At 49.2% G+C, this 21,447-nt stretch overlaps 1 protein-coding gene across 6 annotated transcripts in view; it reads right to left on the bottom strand.

Annotated features, from left to right (window-relative positions):
• SH3KBP1 (SH3 domain containing kinase binding protein 1) overlaps positions 1–21,447 on the bottom strand; it is a 344,191-nt gene that overhangs the window by 41,507 nt on the left and 281,237 nt on the right. For all 6 annotated transcript variants that reach the window (XM_060136885.1, XM_060136886.1, XM_060136881.1 and 3 more), the window contains 3 exons: positions 15,165–15,216; positions 12,354–12,434; positions 9,639–9,798 (listed from right to left, as the gene is read on the bottom strand). In XM_060136885.1, the coding sequence (XP_059992868.1) occupies positions 9,639–9,798; positions 12,354–12,434; positions 15,165–15,216 (293 nt within the window). The remainder of the gene's footprint in view (positions 1–9,638; positions 9,799–12,353; positions 12,435–15,164; positions 15,217–21,447) is intronic.

The following is a 21,447-nucleotide window of genomic DNA, read 5'->3' as shown; positions in this document are numbered from 1 at the left end:
ACGGCTGAGTAATATTCCATTGTATATATGTGCCACATCTTCTTTATCCATTCATCTGTCGATGGATACCATATGCTAACACATATATATGGAATCTAAAAAAAAAGGTTCTGAAGAACCTAGGGACAGGACAGGAATAAAGACTCACATGTAGAGAATGGACTTGAGGACATGGGGAGGGGCAAGGGTAAGCTGGGACGAAGTGAGAGAGTGGCATGGACATATATACACTACCAAACGTAAAACAGAGAGCTAGTGGGAAGCAGCCGCATACCACAGGGAGATCAGCTCGGTGCTTTGTGACCACCTAGAGGGGTGGGATAGGGAGGGTGGGAGGGAGACGCAAGAGGGAGGGGATATGGGGATATCTGTATACATATAGCTGATTCACTTTGTGATACAGCAGCAACTAACACAACAATGTAAAGCAATTATACTCCAATAAAGATGTTAAAAAAAAACAACTGGGTAAAGATTACCTGGCTCAGGCCCCCATTTTATTACAGACGAGGGTCCTGGGCTCTAAGGCTGGGAGTTATGAGCCCAAGGCCACACAGCTAATTGGTAGCAAAGCTAAAACTGGATGGAAGCTTCTTGACGCCCAGCCCTGCATTTGCCCACCACACTTGGGGCGGTAATAATCAAAATGCACATGTTTGATGCTTCTGGAGATTTTTCTCTTGCAAATAAGCAACATTAAGAGGGCTCTGCCCATCTGTGGAGGGAGCAGAGATGAAGCCAGTCCTTCAGAAGCGTTCTGTGAGGGGCCATTACTGCCCGGGGAGGTTGAATCCTTCCTTCAGGAAAGGACAAAATTGCAGCAGCAATGAGCCCAGTTTCCTTTGCTCATCAGCGGGAGGGCAGGAGCAGCCTCGCTCCCCTTTCCCAGAAATGTGGATCCGAAGGCTCTGCTGCTCCCGTGGAGCCCCTACACACTCACCCCACGGCCTAAAATGTCCCAGGAATCACAGGCATTTTTTGACTACAAACTTCCCGTCTAAATGTGGGGCAGCCTGAGCGAGGCCAGGGGCGCAGGAAGCGGGAACCGGAGTGGTTTTCCTGGCAGCTCTCCCCTTGCACTGTGTCCTTGTTTGGATGAGCACAAACAGGCTGGGCTATTTATGGTTGGTGAAGACACATTGGAAGGTGATGGGGCATTGCCCACTCAGTTCCCCTCCAAATTTCTGTTCTCTATGCAGACTCTGCAAGTGTGGGTGGCAACAGGCCTCCGTCTAGAGCCCATCCAAGGGCACAAGCCCCAAGCCCTTAAGGCCGAAGGACGATGACACCCGCAGCTCCCATCGGCAAACCCACAGCTGGGCCTCTCAGAGGGGCAAGGGGCTTTAGATGCTTGGAGGAGGGGATCTCATCAGCGCACAACTCTGAGAAAAGTTTGTGGGGTGTCACCTGGAGGAAGAGTGTTCAAAAAAATAGCCCATGGGAAAAGCGTTATATGAACCAATTAGTACCTGTGCCCGTGTGGGGCGTTAATATCCCCTACTGATTCCTTGCCTGCCTCTGGCCGTCACTGGCAGGAAAATCAATGTGGCTCAGACTGAGCTGAGGCTAAGCCCATCACTACTGTTGTTGGATCTTGCTGCAGGGAATAAAATTTATTCTAGGTGAGGATGGAAAGACGTATGGAGAGAAAGTTATACATACAAATGAAATGAGGCCGGCAAATAAGGTAGACATTTCTACAATGTGACAAGGTATTTTCCCCTGTGGGATTCCTATGCTCCATAAACCACCCACCCTCCCTCAGTGCCCAGCCTTCCCTGACGCTCTTGCGGCTCTGCTTCTACTCCCTAGAGACCTCTCGATGTGCGGTCTGAGGGCGTCCGTGTTTCCTCGCTCCCTCGGGGCTGCTGAGCATGGCCTGTTTGTCACCATGTGGCAACTCCTCTCCCTGCAAGGTCACCCACTGAGCTCTCTCAAGGGAGGAAAAAAGACTGGTTGAGGGCCTCACAAGGGCCAGGAGAACTAGGTGCCCTGGGAGTGGCAACGGAAACTGAGACACAGAGAGGTGTGTACCTTGCCTGAAGCTACAGGGTAAGGAAGCAGAGGGGTGGGCTTTCCACACTGGTGGGCCTGGCTCCAAAGCCCAGTACGCAGTGGGTGGGCAGGAGGCATGTCTTGCCTGGTTACTGTAGTTACTACCACCCAGAAGAGGGCGTAGCCAAATGGACGCACTTGATGAATTTCTGAAGTAACGAACGACACCACACACAGCACACACACAAACACGCACGCACACACACACAGAGCACACACATACACACTGGATCCATATCTAGCACCCAATTTCCACCTTTCCCCCATAGCCGAGTTTATCACAAGACAAGTCTACACGTGCTTGGTAGCCCACCTGTTCTTTCTTCAACTCAACCCTGAGTCTCTCTCTTACCCCCAACTATTGTATAGAAACCACTTGACTGGGATCACCAAGGGCCAGCTAGTGACCAAAGCCCCTTCAGTCTCCCTGGCTATCACTTTGGTGGAGGTTCTCATAGTGGGCTTGGCTAACCAGCAGCGGCAGCAGCCCCGGGAGCTTGCTAGAAACGCAAAGTCTCAGGCCTGAACCCAGACCTCCTGAATCAGAAACTTGGAGAGCAGCGATCTGTGTTTTAACAAGACCGCAGGTGATGCCAACGTACACTCAAGCGTGAGACCCACTGGCCGGTAGCTGCTCCACCCTCCCTTCTCGTGGCTTCCACAGCCTTGCAGTCCACTCACCCTTTTCCACAGCTCCTCGTCCTTCCTCCGCCCTGTAAGTAATGGTTTTCCCCGTTGTTGCCTGTACTCTCTCTTCTTCTTCTCTGTAATCTCCTGGAGTGATTATAGCCATTCCATGAGTGTAACTACCATCTGTGAGCCAATGACACCCATTGTCATCTGTAATTTCTAGCCAAGGTCTCTCTCCTGAACTCTCCAAAGACATGTCTTGGTCCTGACTTGTAGAAAAGAAGGGAAACACTCAAACACCACATGCCACATCCCTAGGAATCTTTGAAAAGACATTTAGAATACTTGAGCAATCCAAACTCAAAATGATGGCCTGACCACCCAGGTACACATTCTATCTGCCTGCTTAGGGAACATTTGTGCGCACTCTAGCTATCTTTCTTTCCCTTTTTTTTTTAAATTAAATGATTGATTAGCTTAGAGCTAATAAGAGCAAAGGTCTTTTTTAGTGCGTTCTTTTGGTGGGCATGGGGACCACACACCTCACAGAACCACCAGGACCTAGAAGTTTACTTTCTGCTAATTTGTATCCTGAGGGGCTTGAAGCAGCTGGGATGCCTATGTAAATCTAAAGAAAAATTAACTTCCGTGTGGGTAAGTTGGTCTCCAGAGAGACATCTGCCCTTCCCTAAGCACTTAGTTGATATTTGGCATATAAATGTTTACTTAATCTTTGCCTCAAGCTAAAATGTCTCAGGGCTCGTCACTAATCTCCCAGTGTTTCCCTGGTATTCAGGGCTCCCTCTTCATTACAAGGAAAAAATGTGCAATTCCACTGTTGCTCTCCCTGGATCCGTGTTCCAGTTCTCTCCATATAGCCTTCAGCCTTTCATGGGAAATGTACCTGGTGTGTTTAAGATTTAAAGCAATAGGCCATCTGCAAGTGGCACAGGTCTGGGAAGCCACTAGGCCTCCTGCCCTCAGCCTGGTGTCCAAGACCCAATTGCCCACCTTCTCACTGAGATTCCTCCTCTGACACAGGCTTCCACATCTGAAGTCAGTGGACAGTGCCCTCTGCGATGCTTGAGCCACAGTAAGCAACTCCATCCATCTGGAACCTCATGACTTAATGACCTGCTACCGCCCTGACTATTGAAACTTTCTTATCATTGACTGTCATCAACTCCCAGAACACCCCGACATCCACCTGGGAGGACACTGGCTTCGAGAACATCAGCCTCACCTCATTTCAGCTCTTGCCATCTTCCTGAGCCTATGAGAGCCATGTGGGCAATCCATCCCCTCCCTCCCCTGGTCCCTTCAGCCCTTACGACCTTCATTCATCCTCAGTCACCCACATTCAGGGCGCCTCCCTCTGTGGATATGTCCATCTTCAGACCCACACTGCCTCTGAAATTGTGGGCACCAACCTCCCCTTCCTGACCAGCATCTCCAGTACTTCTGGCCATCGACTTTCCCCACTTCCTGTTTCCACTCCATCCCTGCTCAGCTCACCTCCTCTTACTTCTTTTAGCTTCACTTCCTTCCTCTCAGTCCCAGAGCCCCTGACTATCACTCAACCCCGCCTCCACCAGCCCCGCCCCTATCACTCAGGCCCCGCCCCCACCAGCCCCACCCCTATCACTCAGGCCCCGCCTCCACCAGCCCCGCCCCTATCACTCAGGCCCCGCCTCCACCAGCCCTGCCCCTATCATTCAAGCCCCGCCTCCACCAGCCCCGCCCCACCACTCAGGCCCTGCCTCCACCAGCCCCACCCCTATCATTCAGGCCCCGCCTCCACCAGCCCCGCCCCTACTACTCAAGCCCCGCCTCCACCAGCCCCACCCTATCACTCAGGCGCCGCCTCCACCAGCCCCGCCCCTATCACTCAAGCCCCGCCTCCACCAGCCCCGCCCTATCACTCAGGCCCCGCCTCCACAAGCCCCACCCCTATCACTCAGGCCCCGCCTCCACCAGCCCCGCCCTATCACTCAAGCCCCGCCTCCACCAGCCCCGCCCTATCACTCAGGCCCCGCCTCCACCAGCCCCGCCCCTGACTACTCAAGCCCCGCCTCCACCAGCCCCGCCTCTATCACTCAGGCTCCGCCTCCACCAGCCCCGCCCCTATCACTCAGGCCCCGCCTCCACCAGCCCCGCCCTATCACTCAAGCCCCGCCTCCACCAGCCCCGCCCCTATCACTCAAGCCCCGCCTCCACCAGCCCCGCCCCTACTACTCAAGCCCCGCCTCCACCAGCCCCGCCCCTGACTACTACTCAAGCCCCGCCTCCACCAGCCCCACCCCTGACTACTACTCAAGCCCCGCCTCCACCAGCCCCGCCCCTGACTACTACTCAAGCCCCGCCTCCACCAGCCCCGCCCCTGACTACTACTCAAGCCCCGCCTCCACCAGCCCCGCCCCTGACTACTACTCAGGCCCCGCCTCCACCAGCCCCACCCCTGACTACTACTCAAGCCCCGCCTCCACCAGCCCCGCCCCTGACTACTACTCAAGCCCTGCCCTATCACTCAAGCCCCGCCTCCACCAGCCCCGCCCCTATCACTCAAGCCCCGCCTCCACCAGCTCCGCCCCTATCACTCAGGCCCCGCCTCCACCAGCCCCGCCCCATCACTCAGGCCCCACCTCCACCAGCCCTGCCCCATCACTCAGGCCCCGCCTCCACCAGCCCCGCCCGTCCCCGCCCTGCCAGTTGCCTGCCCCTCCACTCAGAGCGCTGGCTGCTCTGTACTGCAGCGGACAACAGGCACGGCTCCCTGGCAACTTGGGCCAAAGGTCCTGCTCCCGCTTGCCCGCTCTTTGGGAAGAAAATGAGATTATTTACAACTTGGGTGTCCATGTTTGGGAAGATTAACAAACCTGTTCTGGTCTCTTCAGCCTGCTTCTACCTCTTTCCCCATCGGGTTTATTTTCTTTTGAAGGCACACACCTGCTCTGCCCCTCAGGTTTCTGGCTCGCTGCCTCCAGCTGCATGCAAACTGCTAGGGCTCAGGACAGCCTGCTTCTTTCCAGCTTTTCCTTGGATTTTTTTTTCTTTTGGACCCTTCTCCCAAGTTTCAGGGCCTCTTCTCATGGGGGTTTCTGACCCCATCTTTATTAAATCGATAATGCACATTATGAGATATATAACGTCACATGTCAGTGTGTGTGTATACAACACACACACACACAAGTTTAGGTATATTCTGTCATTTGAAATATCTTTATGATCAAATATCAAAACAAGTGAGTAGGCGCTATACTTTTGAGACTCCACTTTCTCAAGTGTGAAGATAGAGGTAGACAGAATGCTCTTTGTACCACGACTACCTTAGTTATATGGTGGGCTGGACGAGACCAGCAGACACTGTCTTTATGCTGTGAGATAATGACTGATGCATCCCCAAAGCACAGACTTTCAAACAAAGGCACTTATGACCTAGGGGAATCTCCTATCATCATTCAATTTTTAAATCAACTCTGGTACTAAATTTTTTTGGAAAAAGTCTCTTTCTTTCTGTTAAATTTCTACCTACATTTACTATCTGGAAGTAAGTATGTTAACGGCATGCTGCTACTTGCTCAGATGGACACAAAATCGCGCAGGTGTCCTAGTTCCTTTCGACATGATTCCTGAAGACCAGAATCTATAATGGCCGAGCCCCACCGTTACTAAGATCCAGAACAGTGCCTGGTATACAGTAATCCCTCAATCCATTTCTGTTAAGTAAATGCATCTAAAAATGACTCCCCTTTTCCTAAACTTAGGTATTCCTTTTTCTAAAAGATGCTAGTCCCTGTTTAAATAGAAAGAAACTGATCTCTTCTGGAAGCCACATTTGGCAGCGAGCTTTCTGGCTGGTGAGAGGAAGCTTGAGCCCAGACATTGCAGCTGGAGTGGCAATGCCTCATGCCTCATTCCCAGTAAGAGCAGCAAACGGTGACCGTGTGTCCATGTGCTCAAACATCTGTCTATCCATCCGCCCATCTACCCATCCAGTCAGGTAAATCCTGGCGAGGATTTGGGTTTGCACAGCAGACAATACCCCTTCCTGGAGGACTACCGACACAAAACTGTTTGACTGTTAACATTCCTACCTGAACTACCTTGGCGGAACAAAACGAGTTCATAAACCAGTATACAGGTTGGTTGTCCGATGTAACTGCTTAGCAAAAAATATGAAGTGCATGAGATACTGAGAAACAGCAAGCCCTTCTTCGATCTTCTTAAATTTTTTTATGTTGAAATCCATGGCACACTAGGTGACTTAGAACATAAGATGCACATGCTACAGAGCTTGCACAGGGGCTGGGAAGGATGACAGGAGAGCAAAAGTGAACAAAATGTAAGCACTGGCACCTCCCCCCTTCTTAGGAACCATGGCATTCAACAAGTGTATTAAATGAGCCACTACCATATGCTCAACCCCGTAAACCATGTGGAGATGACAAAACACACTCTTGATCTGCTTTAAATCTGGTAAAGGAGTCCGGGGGTGTGAGCGTCCCAAGTGGCACAGCATGGGGCCCCGCACCAGGCTAAACACGGGGTGTCAGGCGTTTGGAGGAGAGAGTAATTGTGAGAGGTAAGGGAAGGCTTCCAGAAGAGGGGCGTGCTAACTGGGCACTTAAGTCAGGGAGCACTAACGGATGCATGAGAGGCAGCCAGGGAAGGAGGGTGGCACTGTCAAAAACCTGAGATTCTCACAGCGTGGATGTGGACCGGCAGCATCGATTCCCAGACCTGCCGGATCAACGACCGTGGGGGTGGGACCCCGCAATGTGTTTGAACATGATCTCCAGGTGACGCCGATGCACGCTCAAGTTTAAGAACCACCAAGTTAGAGCAGGCACCATCCTCCCTTCAACTGGCTGTGCAAGCGGGCAGAGAAGGTACCGGCTCCTCAAATGCTCCCAGCCTTGCCCAGGGATTGGCAGGAAGGAAGCGTGGGGCTTGCCTCTCACTCCCTCCTTTCTGCAAACCAGTGCCCTGGGAGCTTGGGAGGTCGGGGACTGCCCCCCCTCTCCCAGGCCGCTCAGATGCCACACACAATGTAAAGAACAGTTACGCTTCCCACTGCTTCCGTACAAACCCCTCTCACGCATCTTCCTTGGTGGCTCACTCTTCCGATCCACAGCTGGATCGTGGGAGGGCTGGAGGTGGGGAAGAGCTCAGCAGAGGCGGGAGGAAAATGGGGCTTCTGTGAGCCCAGAGGGTCGGAGGTTATCATTCATTCCCCGCTCCCGTGCAGGTCTAATCGATGGCTCGCAAGGCCTGCACCTATCTCCTAACGAGACGGCTGAGAGCAGCCTTTGAAGGCGCAGAAGCCATTGGAACCGCACTTCGCTTCGGATCGGATCATTAGAGCAGTAGGAATATTCTGGAAATTGTTACTGACTTCATCGAAATGCCTGTGGTCCCTGGAAGACTATAAGAATTTGGCAGAGTGTGGCTTCTGTCCTCCTTTCACCCACCACAAAGCGATGTACGACCCCTGCTGCTCCCTCCTCCCTGTTTGTGGAGCTCGTGTTCTCTTTGGAAGCACTTAGGTTTACATAAACTTTTCCTTCTGAGGTGCGAGCTCTGGGCCGACCACGCTACTGAAGTGGCCCTTGCTAAGGTCATTGGGGCTGGCAAGCGGCCTCATCGTGCAGATGTCCGTCAGCAGAAGAGGACACAACACGTAGGGGCCTGACCCACTCAACAGTGGCCCTGGTCCCGTTAGTTTCCCCCGGGGCCATCATAGGGGAGCAGTTGTTTGATTGGATCTGGGGGGACACCTGCCGAATGACACAAGTGAGCCAGCCGCTCCTCCAATGGGCTCACATACCTGAGAAAATTTTGTGTTATGTGTATTTTACCATGATTTAAAATTTTTTCTAAAATGTACATGAGCTATTTTTGTTTCACTCCAGTATACCCAGTTTGATACACAATCATAAATAAGACAGTGAAAGTTGATTTACAGGCCCGAGGCTACATACTCGGAAATTATATCCTTCCATCCTTTTACATGCATTCCATGATCATCCACAATGTACAGACAGGGAAGGTGAGGAGAGAGGGGCAGTGACCTGCTGGGGCTCCCACTCCTACTATGACGTGAGCCTGGAAGCCTGCCTGACTCTAGCGCGAGGACATTGAAGCCCCATAAGATTCTCACCATGCAAACTTAGCTCAGAAGAACAAAAATTTGGTGAGTGACTGTGTGTTGACAGGTCCATGTAAAGACCTCTAGGCCACCGACTTGCTCCAGTATATTACATCAACACGTATAATATGCATATAATGGTAGAAAGTTCCAGCAATGAACTTGTGGAGAGAACGTGACACTTCCTTGTCCTTTGTGGTGGGCATCTCAGGTCTGGAAGGCACAATGTCCAACTCTGATTCCGTATCACTAACCCAGGTGTCCGGCCAGCCAGTGAACAAATTTGAGTTTTGCCAGGCCCGTCTCAGAACTCGTGCCTGAACGAAGCATGCCCCTTGCCTTTGAGGGTCTCATAGTTCGTGGACATGGACACTAAGACAACATTTGCCAGACTGGGTCCTGGGTCCCACAATAGGGCTGCACAGGCAAAAGCAGAGGGAGCCTGGGAGTGTGGAGGGGGCCACCCCAGAGCAGGGAGAGGGCCAGGAGATGGAGCTGCCAGTGAGACGCACGCACCCAAGCCAGCAGGACATTCGGAGTGAAGGCGGGCACGCCACCCGCACTTCCGGTCGGAAGGGCAGCTGGCCTTGCTCTAAGGAAGCACAGGGGGAAATCCCCACATGTGAGCAGGGCCTAGATGCCAGGACCTGGATTCTCATCTCTAATCCTGAAACCCACGCTGCGGCCCCCAGCCTCACACCCGCTTCTGCCTGAGCATGGGAGCAAGGACCCAAGTGGCTGGAGTCCAGCGTCCTGCGGCTGCCCTGCCCCCGCCCCCGCCCCAGCATCAAGAGCGGAGCAGTACCTGGTATGGGTCAGGGGACCCGCTGGTCGCTCCGGCCTCCTCGGGGGCAGCGCACCTGGTCTGCTGAGAGAATTGGTCTTGGGTGGCCGCGGCTTTTTGGGCGGTATGGCAGGAACAGAAGGCTTCTGTAAATCCAGTTTTGGCTCTCTCTCTGGTCTTTCTTTAAGTCATTGTTTAAAGAAGCATAAAGAAGACAGATAGAACTAGTGTAAGTGACAGTACTGAAGATTGCCTGTTTTCTGCTTAAAAAAATCACTGACGCTGTTTGCCAAGGTCAGGATGGAAGGCGAAGAGCATCATCTATTCTTGGTCAAGTTAGAAAAAGACCTATGGGCACTTCCGGCCATTGCCCACCCTTGGAAAACTCCTACTCATACTTCATGGGGCCTACTCACATTTAGCCTGGCTGAAATGTGACACGGTCATGTTCCCTTCTCAATGGCTGGACCCACCCTCAGAGGCAGACTTTCCTACTCCCTCTCCTGAGCTGCGAAGGACAGCCCCTTATAAACGGGCTCCACTTGAGTACTCTCTGGGTGTCTGCATGCTTGCCATGGCCTGCAGGCAGTCAGCCCCCACGGGCAGGGCCCACGTCTGGCCATCTCTCTAGAACCCGCACGGTGCCTGGCACTGAGCAGGTGCTCGGTAAATGGCTGATGGGTTTGGTCAATGACCCGCGGGACCTGTTGGGTGTGCAGAGGAAAGAGGCCTGACGTCTCCCAGGTCAGCCTGTGTAAAGCACCAGGAGCCAGCAATTAGTTCTGGATTCTTCCTGTGCACAGTTTCACCTTGGAAGGTAGACTGGGACTGCACAGGTATTTGGTTTCTGAGGGTTTTGGGTGTCGGAGCTATTAGAAAGAAGTTAAAGCCAGATCTGGTGCCAAACTGGGCAGTGCTTGGCGGCAGCTTCATGTTTTATGTCCCCATGTTTCTCTGTAAAGGTAGAGCTTCAGGGAGCTGCCCACTGGAGGACAGGCAGCATCCCTGTGCTCACTTGGAAGCTGGAACTGTGAACACGTTTTACTTGCAAACACAAACTCACGTCGTTTGGGTGACCAGGCAGATTGGCAAAGCTTTAAAAAGCCCATCAGGTATTGTACAGACATCACTGCTCATCCCCACAATATTTCAATAAGGGAACCTGCTCCATCCAGGAATGCTGGGAACGCTTTTACTGGTCCGCAGGGACCAGAGGAGGCACCAGAGGAGGAAGGGCTCCGCTAAAATACAAAGGAGGGGGGATTCCTCCTGCCTCCTGGGATGGACGGGAGCTCCAGCAGCCTGCAGAACGAATGGGAGAGAGGGTTCGTGCCCACCTACTAGGGAGGCCAAGCCTCAAGGTGGGGCTGGTTTGCTGTCTTCCCTGCTGCTTCTGACCAGGGCTTTTGTCTCCTGACCCACTGCGGCACAGAACAAGGCATCACGGGAGGGGAAGGAAGCAGAAGTGTGTGGCCACTTGGCCAACCAACTAGGGCGGTTGTTCACACGTAAGCCGAGTACATATGCTAGTCACCATGGAACAGAGCAGGCAGTGTCCTCATCACAGAGCCTGGCTATGAGCCCAAAACCAGCCATGTGTCTTCCGTGAGGACAGAGGCGGTGTTTGGTTATGTCACAACACGCACACTTTTGTCAAAGAACTATTTGTATGGTACACACTCCATAGCTATTTTTTCATTGATCTGTGACGCAGACCTGGCCTTCACAATGAGCTTCCACAACTCAAGTTTTAACTGTTCACTGTGAAAGAAAGAGGTGTAACTTCCTAAGAACTCGCAATGTTGGCAAAACTTCTGGCAGGCTGATATAAAATATTAAATTTCACAATAAAATTTCATGAGGCCACCCAGGAGCATCTCCAAATAATTACATTCATTAATTCAGCATTTCTCTTGTGACTTACAAATAACTGCTTTTTAAAATGGAATTTGCTCTGCCTCCTGTTCATAATAATAACGTAACGCTTTCCCCGTAAAAATGTGTGATCAATCAAATCTTAGACACCTAATAAAATGAGTCCTTCCACAGCATGCAGATTTCTTTGGGAGGGACACGCAGACCATAGGAGTCAAACACATTCATAAAACTGTGTGATACAGGTTACGGTACTTCCCTGAAAATGACATTTTTGACCCCGTTAAGGGGACTGTGGGCACTGGGCTGCTTCTCCCAGTTTTGCCATGCCACACCCTCCCTCAACATTCCTGACCGAGGACATGTGTCTGCAATATAGTAGCCAGCATCAAAGGCCCAGCAGTGACTGACAGCTTTCATTGGTCTGGATGGGAATTTCTCTAAGCCACACCCACCCATCGGCAGTTAATGAGCACCTGGGGCACTAGGCTGGCTGGGAACCGTGGCGTGGCCGGTACAGCGGGGCCCTCTAGGAACTTACAGTCGGCATGCGGGCTTCAGGATGCCGCTGGTGTGGGGAGGGCGGTGATGGCAGGAAGACTGGGATGGAAGAGCCCCAATGTGTTAAGTGACTAGGCTGGTTGTTTTTCATTTGATGAGAAATGCCAGCCCAAAGAAGCACCATATAACCCTCTCTCCTATTTCTTTAGAAACAGGAAATTTAAAAGCAATCAAAACAAAACCATAATCACCATATTCCCAAGAAAAAGCACATTCTGTGGGGAATAGGGACCTAGCCCTGTGACAGACAGCTCTGTCTCTTGCCGTTCTAGAAGTGCCAACGAAGACCTGATCTCATACCTTTTTCTTCTGTTCTATTTGGAAGCGTTTCTGGCCTTTCAGGAGGTATCTTTTTAATTTCATGTTTTCTTTCAGTGGTACCTGGCGGGGAAAGGATGGCAACGATTAGGAAATGTTTCCCCCATCCATTTATTAGATGCACTAGCGTTTTAAATATTTATCAGGTACAGCAGAGTCAATAGGTTTTTTTCTTTCCTAAGCTGAGTGCTGGTGTTATCTGGCAAACACAAGCTGCTTAGAAACGGAGCAGAAGCCATTTCTGGCATATGTCATTAAGTTTGCCTGCCTATGCATCCTTCATTTACAAGAACACCACTAATATTTATTGATATTTAAATCTGACTTCCTTATGCATCAAAGTAGTCACAGGAGACCACTTGGTGTAGGTGGGGAATGTATATAAATAAATAAGCAAATCCACGGGCATAAGAAGATTGCTGTTTTATGCCACCAAATTTGGAGTGGTTTGTTATGCAGCAATAGTAACTAGAACGTGTATTTTTCTTAAATTGAAGTTTAGTTGACTTACAATATTATATTAGTTTCAGGTGTACAACACAGTGATTCAATATTTTTATACATTACACACCATACAAAGTTATTAAAATATTATTGACTATGGGCTTCCCTGGTGGCTCAGTGGTTGAGAGTCTGCCTGCCGATGCAGGGGACATGGGTTCGTGCCCCGGTCCGGGAAGATCCCACATGCCGTGGAGTGGCTGGGCCCGTGAGCCATGGCCGCTGAGCCTGCGCATCCGGAGCCTGTGCTCCGCAACGGGAGAGGCCACAACAGTGAGAGGCCCGTGTACCGCAAAAAAACAAACAAACAAAAAATTTTTATATATATAGATATATATATATATCTATATATATAAAATTGACTATATTCCCCATGCTGTACATTACATCCCTGTGACTTATTTATTTTATAACTGGTAGTTTGTTACCTCTTAAACACATTTTTAAGTGGAGGGATGTACAGAGAAGATACGGTGGTTCTCCCTAGGTCCTTTGCATCTGAATCCCTCAGGTATTACATTTTCCCAAATGTGCCAATTCACCCTTCCTCTTTACACGCCTGGACCACAGCTGCTTCCCGCACCAGGGAACTTCATCAGTGTCAGCGGCCTCAGGTCCGTAAGAGTACTTGGAAAATAGCTAAAGCATGAAACACATCACAAGTACTCCTCTGATTTATGGACTTGGTTGAGTGCTTGACAAACTCCTTATATGACCAACCCTATGGATGTGTGCTTGGTACTAAAAATCTCAATTACACAGCATCAGAAGCCAAAAGAACTGAAAATAAAACCCACTGAACACACACTTTACCTTAACTCTTTAATGACTCACTACAAGTTAAACACTGTATCTGATTTCTATCAATTCTGTATCTGATTTTTTTCGTCAAATAACCAAACACAAGGAAAATAGGAATATCTACCTCCCCATTACAAAGCAGTTCCCAAGATTATACAGCAGGATAAACGAGCAGTAGTAGTAATCTAGCAAGATTAAATGCCATCATGCTTTGCCCCTAGAGATCCAGCACAACCTATTCAAATTGTCTTAAAAGGATAAGAATTTGCCTACCATGCTACACTCTGGTCTCCTAACGCTAAAGAAGAATTTCAGTACCATTCCTAGAGACACAGGAGGAACTGACGGTCCTACTACCATGAAGAATCCAACCCTAGTTACATTCTAGGCCACCTGAGCCTGGGACCACTCAACTCACCTCCTTGGTCTCTAACCTGTCACCAAGGCTTCTATGGAAAAGGATCTTCAGAAAAAAAGCAAATCAATAGTCTGTTTTAATTTCAGCAAAATAAAATATTTATCCAGCCAGAACCACTAGGTGGCAAAATTAAGCTACTCAACACAAACAAGGATGGGGGCTGAGCAGGAGATGTAATCAACATCCCATTTGCGGGCTTAATCTCTGTAATTCTCAACTATGCTGAAGGGAATGGGAAAGGAATGTGAGGTCAAGCTGATTTTTTCCCCCCAACTTGGTGGGCCAAAAGAACGGGAAAAAATCACTCCTAATAAATCTGTTGAATAAACCAATCTGGAAATGTATTCATACTTTAAATGCTACAGAAATATCATAACTATGAATGTGTAGAATTAAAAACACCCCTACTCTTCTTCAGTTTTAGTTGTTAATTTTTTAAAATGCCACTTAACTAGTTATTCACGGAGGAGTTTCTCCCTAAAATTTGTTTTAACAATGATAAAGAGGAGTTCTATTGGGAACTAGGAATGCTCATCTTTATGTATGAGACGCCAGTGTACAATGAGTTACCAAGTGTCCAACGACATCAAGTCTTCCTATAGTATTCAACCTTAACATCTGAGCCACACAGAAAAAGTGAATTAATTGGATTCTTTTCTAGAATAGAAAAGCATCATGAGGGAGGGAAAGTATTGCTAGAAAAACATTTTTTGTTGCTTGGGGCAAGTGAAGTAAGTACAAATTTTGGTTAACCACCCGGGACAGAAATTGAAAATTCAGCACTGCTATACATGCCCAGTGAAGCTGTGACCCACGGGAAGCAGCTCTCCCCGGGCTGACCCTCGATGGGCAGGCACAGGCAAAGCAACCAGTTCCTCTCTCCACAAAAGGGGTTTATTAAAAAAAAAAAAATAAAAACAAAGCAAACAAAACTGGTTTATTCCGAAACAAAGTCTTTCTGGTCATTCTCTTTGGGAGGCCGTATCAGGGATACATTTTAATGATATGTTTCTTTGTTAGGGAAAACAGTAAGAGAAAGACAGTGTGTTGACGGGAAGTGAAAGGTATATTACCTGCCCCTTGCTTGATGACGGGAGCCGATGGAGGAGGTGGCTTCTTGGGTCTCTGAAAAATTAATCAAAATGATACCACATGAGATTGTTGGCAGGCCTGGCCTCTCACATAAGGACCACAGACAGTGTTTTCTAGATGTAGTTTGGACAGTCCAGAGAAGCTCTCCAAAAAAATTGAGCAATTCTCTCTCCAGGGATGTCAGGTTTTGGCACCTTTAAACAGGCACTAAAATAAATTCAGTCTGCAAAACAAAGCTCTGATGGACAAATGAAATACCATTTCCCCCTTTCTAAATTTGTAACAGCCTTCTGGAAAAGCGCGGCTCAGCAAAAATGGCCTGAAACCAGCAAGCACAATGGTACTCCTACGCTGAAACCGCATTTGCAATTAAGATTTAATCTGCTGAATAACCAAGCGATTCAGAAAGAGTCACTGGGATGGCTCTAAATTAGATCCGCTCTGGATGTGGGACCTGCAACAAAATGCAGGCTGAGGGGCCCCTGTGGCTGGGTAGGGTTCTAAGCTTTCTTCCCCTTTTCACCCCAAGGCTGGTAGGCCATTTGTGAGGTTCCCCCACAGACCAGTCATACCCTGGAAACTGGAATGGAGTTTCTTTGCATATCAGCCACTATTTGTTTTTCTCTCACACCCTATCATTCTGGAGGGAATGAGGCAGCAATGCAATCAATGGCATCTCCTTGCTCACCCAGGATTCGCTGTAGGTGGGAGACAGGCTGGACTTGGCAAATGTCCTAGGGCCGAGAGTCCAGCCAGGGCACAGTTCTTGGGCACCATTCTTGCACAGGGGAAAAGGGGACCAGAGGCAAGGAGAGAAACATCTCATCATCAACATCATTAAGGAAAGTTGGAAATGGGGAGGGTTTGAGCATATGATCCATGTTGCTGCTGACACCTGTCCTGACCCTCTCTGGGTATCGTATACTTGTGACTTTAAAAAAGCTCCATGGACTCTCTTCTGCATGCTGAAAAAGTACTGATGTGACCAGCAAAACACCCGACCATCCTCAGCCCGACCCACCAGTGCCTCCCGGTGCCTGATGCAGTACCAGGACACAGGAAGAAATGGTTTTAAGTAAAACCCACAGAATACGAGACCCACAGAGAACTGTCTCAGGGAGCATCACAGCACGTAGGCTCTGGACTTGACATTTCGACTCTGCTCTCTACTAGTTGGGTGATTTGGCCAAGTGACCCCAAGTAAGAGTATAATATGGTGGGCAAGAGGCGGGGCTTCAGAATGTGGCTGCCATTACACATCCTGGCTCAGTTTTTAGCCGTGGACCCTGGGCAAGTGACCTCACCTAGATGAAATTTCTCATCTGTAAAACAATAATATTACTTCCCTCTTAGGAGGAGGCGGTTTCACAGAGGGAGTCAGTAAGCACTGCCTTGCCCAATCCTCGTGACAACTCTATAAGGAGTGATATTATTATGCCCATTTTGCAGATGAAATAATTGAGGCTTCAAGAGATGAAGTCATTTCCCCAAGTCACCAGGCTAGTAAACGGGGCAGGGGGCCAAGAGTCCAGTCCAGGGCTATCTGCCCCACAGGAATGCTCTTAACCACTGTGAAGGGGTCATCCTGCCAGAGGGCATCCACAAGACAAACCATCTCACGGCCATAAACCACACAGAGTTTACAAAAGCACAAGAAACTGTAGTATGTCAACATTAAGGGGAAAAAAAAGGGTATTGAATTGCAGCTACAGTATGAGCTCAACCATGTTACAATATATTCAGAAAGGGAAAAAGACTGGAAAGAAAGAAATTTATAGGGCTGATCTCTTGTAGAATTATGAGTGCATATGTGTTTCCTTCTTAATATTTTTCTGTACTGTCTATATGCATCCAAACTTCATTAAAAAAAAAAAAAAAAAAAAGAAAGAAGGACGCTCCAAGGGCCACCTCCGCATGGGTACAGGCCCTCCACCCAGAGCTTGCGACTCTTCCCCTGTTGCCAGCCCCTTCCAGCTGTCTACCCTGACTCCTTTTTCCTTCCTCTCTTCTCTGTCTTTGTAGAAATTAGACCGGGGGCAGATCTGTGTTTACCTAATGAAGTTGAAACTCTGCCAATTAACCTTCCTTTACCTCTGGATCAGAGTAATTTCTTATGCAGGAAACTGCCAACACCTCGTGGCCTAATTCTTCCCAGCTCAGCCCCAGCAATGCCCACCCCCTGGACGGCTTCCTCACTCTCAGTTGTTGGAACATTTTTCTAACCAATTTCACATGAGCCTCCGCTTACTGAGGCCGTTCCCCCAGCGACCTTGCCTCAAACCACAGGGCCTCAAATAAAAAAAGACAACTACAAGTCATCATATTTTCCAAGATTACTGTGCAAAGAAAAAAAAACCCTTAGTGTTGTGTCAGATTTGGCATGTAATACACGAAATGCAACAGGGCAGGGCGGAGGGGCACCGAGAGAGGGGACGGGAAGTATTGTGCTCCCCAACAGCGTGTGGAGAGCGTGGTCATGCCAAGTGCCTGCCCGGAGGGCGGAGGAAGCAGGCAGGGGTGTGAGGCTGTGTCGGGAGCCCTAGCAGCTGCGGAGGCAGGTGGGGCAGTTTGGAAAGGAAGCAGCAGTTTGTGAGCTGCCTGGCTAGCATTCACCAGGCCTGATCAACGCTGGCCAGGTGCCTGCTTTGCTTAGTAGCAGAGGAGGTTTACAAGTTGTCCTGCTTGGTTTTTTTTTTTTTTCCTTGACTGACTTTGGCCCTGATTCCATCAAACTTAGCCTTCCTGCCTCCTTAGATGAGAAATGATGCCACATTTTTCAAAGCAGATGTCTTTTAAGGTAATTTGGAACAAAAACCAGGGTCAGGGTTCCCTGTAGCTCTAGACCACTCCACAAACGATTAATAAAGTATTCACATGAGCTGACAATGATCTTTTTTCTTTTCTTTTTCTTTTTCATTTTTTTGGTTGTGCCTCGCAGCTCACGGGATCTTACTTCCCCAACCAGGAATCGAACCTGGGCCCCGGCAGTGAGAGCACCGAGTTCTAACCATTGCACCACCAGGGAATTCCCCTGATTTTTTTTTTCTTTTAATGCCACAGGAAGACAGAGCAGTGAGAACTGAGAAGGCAGAGTGGGTAAATCGGTAGCAAAAATGTGGCAGTAGAAAATTCATTACGGGAGTTCATGATTCTCAAACAAAAAGACATAAGCACATCACGCAATTGATTTTCCAGGTTAAGCAGTAGGTCAAGGCTTTCTCTGTTGAATTTACCAGCATTAACTAGCTCCTGCAGGTGCGCAGACAGAAACATCCTTTCAACTCAGTCAAGTATTTTAAGTCATGAATCTGTTTTAACATCTTTATTGGACTATAATTGCTTTACAATGGTGTGTTAGTTTCTGCTTTATAACAAAGTGAATCAGCTATACGTATATATACGTATATCCCCATATCTCCTCCCTCTTGCGTCTCCCTCCCACCCTCCCTATCCCACCCTTCTAGGCGGTCACAAAGCACCGAGCTGATCTCCCTGTGCTATGCGGCTGCTTCCCACTAGCTATCTACCTTACGTTTGGTAGTGTATATATGTCCACGCCGCTCTCTCATTTCGTCACAGCTCACCCTTCCCCCTCCCCGTGTCCTCAAGTCCATTCTCTAGTAGGTCTGTGTCTTTATTCCCGTCTTACCCCTAGGTTCTTCATGACCTTTTTTTCTTTCTTTAGATTCCATATATATACGTTAGCATACGGTATTTGTTTTTCTCTTTCTGACTTACTTCGCTCTGTATGACAGACTCTAGGTCCATGCACCTCACTACAAATAACTCAATTTCGTTTCTTTTTATAAGTCATGAATTTTTTAGAGGCACTTGTTCTATTTATTCTCCTCCCTCCACGGTGAAAATAAAACACTCCAGCTCCAGGCCCAGGTGGCGTCATCCTGCTCAACTGGCAGGTCGGTGCTAAGAACAGAGGACGTCAGAGCTCTGAGTGATTAGAGGGTCCCCTTTAGCTGAGAAAACTGAGGCCTAGAGGGGCCATGTTAACAGCTAGGTGGGAGCTAAAATGGCCCCAGAACTCACATCGCTCAGTGTTCAGACTGGCAAAACATGAAAATGTTCTTAAGAAAGTCAATGGGCGAACGTTTTCTGATTTCTGGGAGAGCAGAATGCCTTCCATGGTCTTCACACGTGCAGGGCACACAGGCCTGGGTGCACGTGCGTGTGCATTTCCCTGCGTGTAGATCTGTTGGCTTGGACACAGAAGCAAACACCATCCTTCAAAGGATATAAGGACTAGATTTCCTTTCTTACCGTTATTACCGGGAAGGAAATAGATCTGAATGTTCTGGAGTGAAGACAGCAGGAAGGCAAGTTTTGCTTCCTGCTAAAGGATTTCATAACTGATTCTGCCCTTTGTTTGGCAACTCTGGCCAGCCCCAAGCGAAGGAGCACGTCAGCTGGCTCAACTGTCCTCCCTGGCAGGAATTAGGATTTGCTACTTGGCCTCTCAAGCCAGTTTGCCTTCAGAGCTCTGGGCCCAGACATGTGACTTGTTGAAAATAATCAGAGGAGCAGACTCCTCATGGCTGGGTACCGTTCAGGGGGCTTTGTGAGAGGAACATGGTAAGGTTCTGGAAGCAATTTTCAGCTTGATTTTGAGTCTTGGGAAGCCCTCCTCCAGGCATCTAGCTAAGTTCTCTGGAGGTGTCTCTGTGTGAGGCCGGACAGGGGACACAAACGGACAGTTCCTGACCAGGGTACCCCTCATGGCTCTAGAAACACATAGGGGCCTCCACTCTGCCCTTTTCTCTCCTGTCCCTGGTGGATTGGCAGCACGTTTGAAGAGTGCGTCTGGGGCTATGCCCCTCTGCACCCTAGAGTCCCCAGCACAGGAGATCACCAGGGGCTACCACAAAACCTGCTCTTGGCAGGGTCTCTCTCTCTTCCTCTCCTTGGCCTCCGGGCTGGTGGCCTACATGCATGGTCTCCCTCTTGGCTGGACCCATCTAGACTGCCGGCCTGTCGGGCGGTCACCCAGGCTTTGGTGTTCGGTTTCTCTCTAAGATGCTCTCTCAGTTCACTCCCTTGGCTTACCTCTTCATGCCATCTACCCCACCCTGAAAGTGGTGCCTCGACTCCATGCCCAGACCTCACACGCGGATGGATGGATCTGGGCCCCCCTTTGTCTGGGAAGACAAATCTGACAAGGGACCTGGCTTCTTTCTGCCCCTCCCTCTACTCTTGCTCCTCTTTCATACTATCACAGGAGCGAGCAGCTAGTAAGAGGGGAGGGACAGAGGGAGAGGAAGGTACACCTTGTCACCAAACGACCAAAGGACAAGGGATTCCTGAGTGCCAACCATATACCAAGCATGCTGCTAAGGACTGAATATTTGTCCACTGAATGGACACAAAATTCTTATGTTGAAACCTAACCCCCAATGTGGTGGTGTTTGGAGATGGGGCCTTTGGGAAGAGATTAGGTCATGAGGGTGGAGCTCTCATGAATGAGATTACTGCCCTTATAAAGTAGACCCCAGAGAGTTCCCTCACCACGAGGACACAGCAAGAAGACAGCTATCAATGAACCAGGAAGTGAGCCCTCACTAGACGCCAAATCTTGGACTTCCTAGCCTCCAAAAGTGTGAGAAATTTCTGTGGTTTATAAGGCATCTGGTCTATGGTATTCTGTTACACCAGCCTGAACGAAGACACACACTGTTAGGCCCTATGAAGGAGAAGCTTGGGACGCAGGTCTGCCTTCAAAGAGATTACGGTTCAGATGGCATGATGAGAGAGAATCACTTCAGGCAAGAGTATATTGAATGAGGTGCTCAGTTGGGAGAGTAAAGGCTATAAGTACCAACAGAGAAGGGAGAAGGAGTGCCATCCAGGCCATGTCAGGGAAACTCAGCTGGGGCTCTGTCATTAGGCCATACTTGGGCAATATCAACACCTTGACAATCCCCATCTCTGCAGGTGAAATTACCCAGAAAATTAAATGTACAGACAAATAATGTCAAAGGTGAGTTTTATTCATAATGTTGCTTATTATAAGCACAAATTTGTTCCTTTTTAGAACACTAAAAACAGGAAAATAATTCATTGGGCATCTTCAAAAATGAGAAGAAGAGTGGTTCTCAAAAGGCTGAAGGACATGACTAGGAATAAAGAAAATTTTGGCCGAGGACAGTGCTATAACTGGGTTGTCAGATGACGGAGACTAAGGTAAGGGGCCTCCTTAGAACTTAGTAAAGAGAATGTGGTCTGAGTTAAACCAGCAAAATTCACCTACAGTGG

This window comes from Lagenorhynchus albirostris, chromosome X, assembly GCF_949774975.1.
Source record: "Lagenorhynchus albirostris chromosome X, mLagAlb1.1, whole genome shotgun sequence".
NCBI classification, from domain to species: domain Eukaryota; kingdom Metazoa; phylum Chordata; class Mammalia; order Artiodactyla; family Delphinidae; genus Lagenorhynchus; species Lagenorhynchus albirostris.
The sequence above is the reverse complement of the archived record's forward strand: the minus strand, read 5'-3'. Positions and strand labels throughout refer to the sequence as shown.